Source organism: Octopus bimaculoides, chromosome 10 (assembly GCF_001194135.2).
Source record: "Octopus bimaculoides isolate UCB-OBI-ISO-001 chromosome 10, ASM119413v2, whole genome shotgun sequence".
NCBI classification, from domain to species: domain Eukaryota; kingdom Metazoa; phylum Mollusca; class Cephalopoda; order Octopoda; family Octopodidae; genus Octopus; species Octopus bimaculoides.
The window spans coordinates 3,946,847-3,953,803 of record NC_068990.1 but is presented as its reverse complement, the minus strand read 5'-3'; the positions used below and the strand labels follow the sequence as shown (position 1 = coordinate 3,953,803).

At 36.4% G+C, this 6,957-nt stretch overlaps 1 protein-coding gene across 4 annotated transcripts in view; it reads right to left on the bottom strand.

Moving 5' to 3' along the window:
• LOC106869052 (neuronal acetylcholine receptor subunit alpha-3) overlaps positions 1 to 6,957 on the bottom strand; it is a 718,416-nt gene that overhangs the window by 4,846 nt on the left and 706,613 nt on the right. For all 4 annotated transcript variants that reach the window (XM_052971014.1, XM_052971015.1, XM_052971012.1 and 1 more), the window contains one exon: positions 1,184 to 1,713. In XM_052971014.1, the coding sequence (XP_052826974.1) occupies positions 1,184 to 1,713 (530 nt within the window). The remainder of the gene's footprint in view (positions 1 to 1,183; positions 1,714 to 6,957) is intronic.

Genomic DNA, 6,957 nt, shown 5'->3' with positions numbered 1-6,957 from the left:
GGTATTCAGCGTGAAACAGTGTGACAAGGCTGACACTTTGAATTACAGGCACAACAGAAACAGGAAGTAAGAGTGAGAGAAAGTTGTGGTGAAAGAGTACAGCAGAGTTCGCCACCATCCCCTGCCGGAGCCTCGTGGAGCTTTACGTGTTTTCGCTCAATAAACACTCACAACGCCCGGTCTGGGAATCGAAACCGCGATCCTATGACCGCGAGTCCGCTGCCCTAACCGTCATATCTTCTCAATCACTTAATCTACACCAACTGGGTTTTACTAAGCAGAATAAGGAGTTTACACGCACACTTATATGGTCACGTCATCAGAGAATAACACAGAGAGAAACATTATTTCCAAACCACAGTAGCAAACTCACGGTCGAGATTCAACTCTCACATTCATGCAGTTACCAAATGTAAGTCTCTAACGTTCAAAGAGATATTTCCAATCAGACGTGAGTGCACTCAACATAGTTTAAGTGTAGGCGGTTTCAGCAGTAATCTAATATAGAATTAATTAACTAATTATTTCTTATATGGTGTGTAATTTTCTAATTAAAAACAAAACAAAACAAACCCAGCAAATTGAACATCACCAAGAAAGAATATTCTAGTCTACGAATATGTGTGAGCGTTCAGATCCTATTCCTAACTATGTCTTATGAATAGGCTATGCATCAGCGTGTGGTTAAGTTCGCTTCGTAACGATGTAGTTTCAAACTGAGTCACACGGCAAAGAACTTTGTGCAAGTGTATTCTTCTATAGCTCTGCACTGACCAGTGCCTTGTAAAAGTGAAGTTGGTACACGGATGCTGAATGGAAGCCTGTCGTATGTATGCGTGTGCACATCTATCTATCTATCTATCTATCTATCTATCTATCTATCTATCTATCAACAGATACATACATACATACATACATACATAACAGACACATATAATGTATGTGCGTGCACACGTCTTCGTATGAAAATGTATGCCTGCCACCGGCTCACAACCAGTACTGGTTGGTGTAGGTCCCTGTAATATATTGGCCAGGAAAAAGAATCCGTCAGAATAAGTATGACACTTAAAATAAGTACTGGAGACATTTACTTGACTAAACACTCGAAGACGGTGTCCCTGCATTGTTTATTGACTGAAACGGGTAAAAGAAGAAAAGAATAGATATTTAAGGATTTACTTACCTAAAACAGAGACGTATTTTGACGTAGATGGCATATTTGCACTGACTACAGTTAAGAAAACGGCAAGTGATAGCAAGACCGCGATTGAGTAAGAGACCCTCTCTCCGGCATCCAATGGGATGAGAAAGCTTATTACACACAAAATTGAGATGAGAACAAGTGGTACTATAACGTTCAGTATATAGTAAAGAGACTTTCTTTTCATCACAAGGCCGAAGTGAAGCTGCATGTACTCCGCCCCGTATTGTTTCGGTTCAGCGAAAGTTCCGATAATATTCCACTCCCCGTTGTCTTTGTAGGAATCTAACACGATCCCTTTGGAGTGTGTAGTGAAATTAATTTCTTTACGTGTGTACGTCCATTCTCCCAGTTCAAGTGTACAGCGCTGGGTGTCGAATGGGTAATATGTGATATCTATATCACAATGTGTTGAGAAAGTTAGAGAAACATCCCAGTGAACCATCCCAGTATATTCTAACCGGATGAGATCTTCTTTTGCTCTGTCTCCTATCGGCTTCACTTCACCGGCTCTGAAACACGAGAACAAAAATTATATTCATACACATATAATTTCTTTTATTTTCAATTTAATGTTTTTAAAATAATTTTTTGTTTATTACGAAGAAAACATGAAAGCTGAATACTTTGAAGAGGAGGAATCAGCACATGTGAATGTTTCAGGAAGTTATTGATATAATTTCAAATGGGAATTGGAACAAAACTAGATTTTTAAAAATTGAGTTTGCAAAAACTGAATTTGAATAAAATTCAGTTAGGTAAAAAATATAATAAAATAAAATGAAAATAGAAAAAAGAGAAAGATTTCAAAAGAATTCTCCATAGCATTGACTTGGAATCTGTTTATGACCGAATTCATATTACACTGGTTAAAATAAAATTTTCGCAATTCAGCTAGTATTTTGCTATGTGGTATTGCGTGTGACATTTCCTGTTGCTAAAGTGGAACATGATGGTCTGTATTAGCAAAAGTAATTTCATCTGTTAAAGAGAATAACCCTGGACAATAGTAAGTTATGAGGCGAGTGGTTTACTCTTTGGAATAGGACACTCCTGAGACTGTCTAGCGCAGTGTTTCCCAAAGAAGGCTTTAATGCGGATGAAGCGTTGTTGAAAAATGTTTTGGTGGGAGGAGACAGTAAACCGCAGTTGGAGTATTACATAAAAGTTCAAAGGTGATGAACCGTGTCAAAAAGATGTTCAAGAAAAGAACGGTGTCAAGGAAAGGTGTGACACTACTTGGAAAAAATTGTTTATATATTTTGTAAGTCCATATGATTTCGTTCCGCCATATATTTCATTACCATTAAAAAATAATAGAATACTGTACATTAACTAGACTTGAACCATTACTGATATTAAGTCCTCTTCAAGGAGGACTAAAATACCATTCTTGATTTTATAATTTTTTCGAGTAGGGGTTCAAAACAATGAGAGATATTATCTAAAATGCTTAAATACTTTGATTTTGTTCAAAGATATCCGCGATAAATTATGTTTAGAATTGAGCCTGATATATATGAAGTAGTAAATGCATATAATCCTCATGACAGCGATATTTTATTTTATTAATTTTAAGTGACCTAACTGAAATAAGATCACATTTCATTAAATTTGTTATAATTTAACACAACGCAACCTTTGCAATTTAATTTCTGGGTCTGAAGACTATATCTCTAATTGGATTAAATCCTTCAATATTTCCGTTTACTTTAAGGTGGCTAGCGGATAAATTCGATTGCGCGCCGGATAAAATGCTTAGCGGCATTTCGTCCGTCTTTACGTTCTGAGTTCAAATTCTGCTGAGGCTGACATTACCTTTCATCCTCTCAGGGTCGACAAAATAAGTACCAATTGAATCCTGGAGTGGATGTAATCAACTTACTCCTTGAAATTGCTGGTCTTGTGCCAATATTTGAAACCAATATTTCTGTTTCCATCAAGCACTTTTAGACATGTTGCGGGTTAGTTTGTTGAAACTTAGCTTTTCACAATATTCGGTATCACCAAGGTGAGGAACTGGCAGAAGCGTTAGCGTGCCGAGCAGAATGCTTAGCTACATTTCGTCCGTCTTTACGTTCTGAGTTCAAATACTTCCGAGGTCGATTTCTGTCTTTCATAATTTCAGTGTCGATAAAATAAGTACCAGTTGAATACTGGGGTCGAGGCAATCGGCTTAACCCCTTCCATGAAATTGCTGGCCTTATGTCAACTTTTGAAGCCAATAAACGATATTACTTTTACATCTCACTTGTTTGCAGTTTTAATACTCCTACAATCGTATCTTCTACATTCACAGTATTTCTATGCATAGATCGTATCTTTGAAATCCATCCTGAAATGCGATTTCTCCAAACCCTGTTAAAATTCATGACAATTATAAATGTTAGCTATCACTGTCCTCTATGATGATTTAATAGGTGATAAATATTACTTCGTAAAATGAAAATGCATTATATCTGACTCGTGCATTATGTGATACAAGAGGAAGCTGATCATTTTACATCAAAAGACAGCATTTGAGTAAAAACGGTTGAGGACCACTTATCTAGAAAGTAATATATTCAAATGACACACGAAAGACCAATTTTCTGTGATTTCTTTTCCTTTGATTAAAAGCATCAATAAAATTCGAAGCCTTTTTATACCCTTCCATAGCATTTTTAGTATAGAAACATACTTAAGTTCTTTGTGTGTGAAAATTTCGTTGGATAAAATGTTGAGTCAATGAAATAATGTTGTGTGATAAAACTTATAATTAATCTTTAATCTGCTATATACCTTCGCATCAACCCAGCTAGTTCAATTAACAAACTTTAATCAATGGAGGCTTTCAGTGAATGTACTACTACTACTACTACTACTACTACTACTACTACTACTACTACTACTACTACTACTACTACTACTACTACTACTACTTTTGTGAATTTATATTCCAGTGCTGTCTCCACTGCTTTGCTTAACCAGAATGTAGTGATTTAGATAACTTTTTTCATATTACATGTGTAATTTTAAGTAAAATGTCCTAGTTGTATGCATAAAACATTTTGGTGACTATTTTACTGCATATGTTCGTTTCCGACACCACTGCCGCAGACATCGTTATATGGAGTGCACGCGTGAGGGTGTGTGCGTGTGCGTGTGCACATATATGCATGTGTCGAATTATACACACAAACACATGAATATGTATTTCTAGATTTTTTGCCAATAGAAAAAAAATATTTTCTGACCTAGATCCAAGTTTCTTTCACATAACCACACAACATGAATAGCAATAGAGTAGTGTATGTTGGTATGTATATGCGTGTGTATTTGGAGTTACTGCATGTGCAAATCTGTACGTTTTGTGTATGTATGCTTGTACATATAGCTGTATATGTACTTATATGCTAAACTTTTGGGAAGTTTTACATATTTTGGCAGTTCCATTCATGGCTTGAATGTGTAATTCCCTAATTAAACTTCTGGTTCTAAAATCCCTAGTTCCTCAAGATTGGTGCTGACACAGTTTGTAACACATCCAAGTGTCCCAATAAATACGGGTATAAATATGAAGTTGTAATCCGGATATGCTTACGTATCTATCTATCTATCTATCTATCTCTCTCTCTCTCTATATATATATATGCTTACAAATATGCATACATACATACACACACACACACACACACACACACACACACACACATATATATATATATATATATATATATATATATATATATATATATATATATATATATATATATATATGCATACATGTGTATGTGTGTGTGTGTGCGTGTGTGTGTGTTGTGTATTGTGAAATTTCTCAGAAAATGGAATGTTGTTTAAATACAAGCAAAGTGATAACAAAGTTGTTGTCTCTAAACAATATTTTAAGAAATAAACGCGTTCAGTTCAGTATTCCCTGTAAATATCTATCAATCAGAAAAGAAAAACAATAGAAACAAAACCACAAGAACAACAAGGCATATATTATCTCCACCGCTGGGACAGTTTTATGATGAATTAAAAAAAATAATGGTATTTAATCATATTTTGTCATAAGATATTAAACTAGAAAAAAAAATAATGATTTCTGACTAAGTCAGAAGGGAACATTAGCTTGCTGGGTGTGGTAGGGCTATGTTGATTAAATCTGCTCTAATGATTGGAGGCTATTTGTTTTATCAGCGTTCAAGGAAAGTCAACTCCGTTGAGAATTGAGTTCAGAATGTAAAGACGATCGAATAAAATAATATATTAATGAAAATTTTCAATACGAGAACAAGGCCACGACATTTGGAGGATGTAGGCTGGTAATTAACTTGACAAAGCGGTGAAGTGGCGGAATCGGTATCAATGTCGAATACAAGGTTTGTTGACTTGGTTCCGGCTCTCTGCACTTGCAGTGCTCAAATGTCACTCTTACTCAGGTTTGTCTTACATTGTGTCGAATTTGATAAATAAAGTATCAATTAGATGAAATTTTTGACTGATGGAAATTCTTGAGCGTCGGACGAGATCTTGCCATATTTATGCCGCAGATCACCGTATTCTGATTTCAGATTTTGTCTGTTATCATCGGCCTGTGGGTCCTAGCAGTGATAGACAATAGTATCAGACGATCCAGCGCATCGACTGGAGCTAAGTGTCGATTGCATGAACATACATAAAAGCAGATGCTGTACTGAAGTGAAATAAAGGATAGGAGAGATGCAAAAACGGCAACATGAAACCCAATTGTTTACTGGAAGTATGATTCTTAGTTTACTGTTTATTTACTGTTTAGTTATCCCCGAAGTAAAAAACAATGCAAACTAAATATGACCGCGGCGGGATTTGAACACCAAATAAAAAAAATGGTTCGAATGTAAAATAAACCTTTCTGCTATAGACATAAGGCCTGGAAATTTGAGGACACTGTCCAGCCGATTACATCTGTCTCAGTGCTTGGTAGGTAGTTAGCTTATCAAATTCCGAAAGGATGAAGGGTAAAGTCGACTGCGGCAGAATTTGAACCCCGAAACAGACGATATGCCGCAAAGCATTTTTTTCTCCGGTGTACTAACGGTTCTATCAGCTTACCGTCTTGGTTTGAATGTAAAATAATAAAAAATACATTTCTAATATGGAAAACGGTATCAGATTTTTGATTGGAGGGAACTGTCAATTAAACCGATTGAGTAAATGATTCACTCATATTTATGTTCCTAAGCTAGACTGAGAGGCAAGTTTCTTCCAGTTGGCAAATATACAAAACATAAAACGGACAATATATATATATATATATATATATATACAACAAGCTTCTTTCAGTCTCCGTGTGCCAAATCCACTCACAAGGTTTAGTCGGCTCGAGGCTACAGTAGAAGACAGTTTGCTAAGGTACCACGCAGGGGACTGAACCCAGAACCATGTGGTTGGTGAGCAAACTTCTTATTTCTTATTTCTTTATTGCCCACAAGGGGCTAAACATAGAGGGGACAAACAAGGACAGACAAAGGAATTAAGTCGATTACATCGACCCCAATGCGTAACTGGTACTTTATTTATCGACCTCGAAAGGATGAAAGGCAAAGTCGACCTTGGCGGAATTTGAACTCAGAACGTAACGGCAGACGAAATACTGCTAAGCATTTCGCCCGGCGTGCTAACGATTCTGCCAGCTTATCACACAGCCACTCCTGCACCTGTACTTACCACACAACCACATACATTTGTGTGTGTGTGTGTGTATGTGTGTGTGTGTGTGTGTGTGTGTGTGT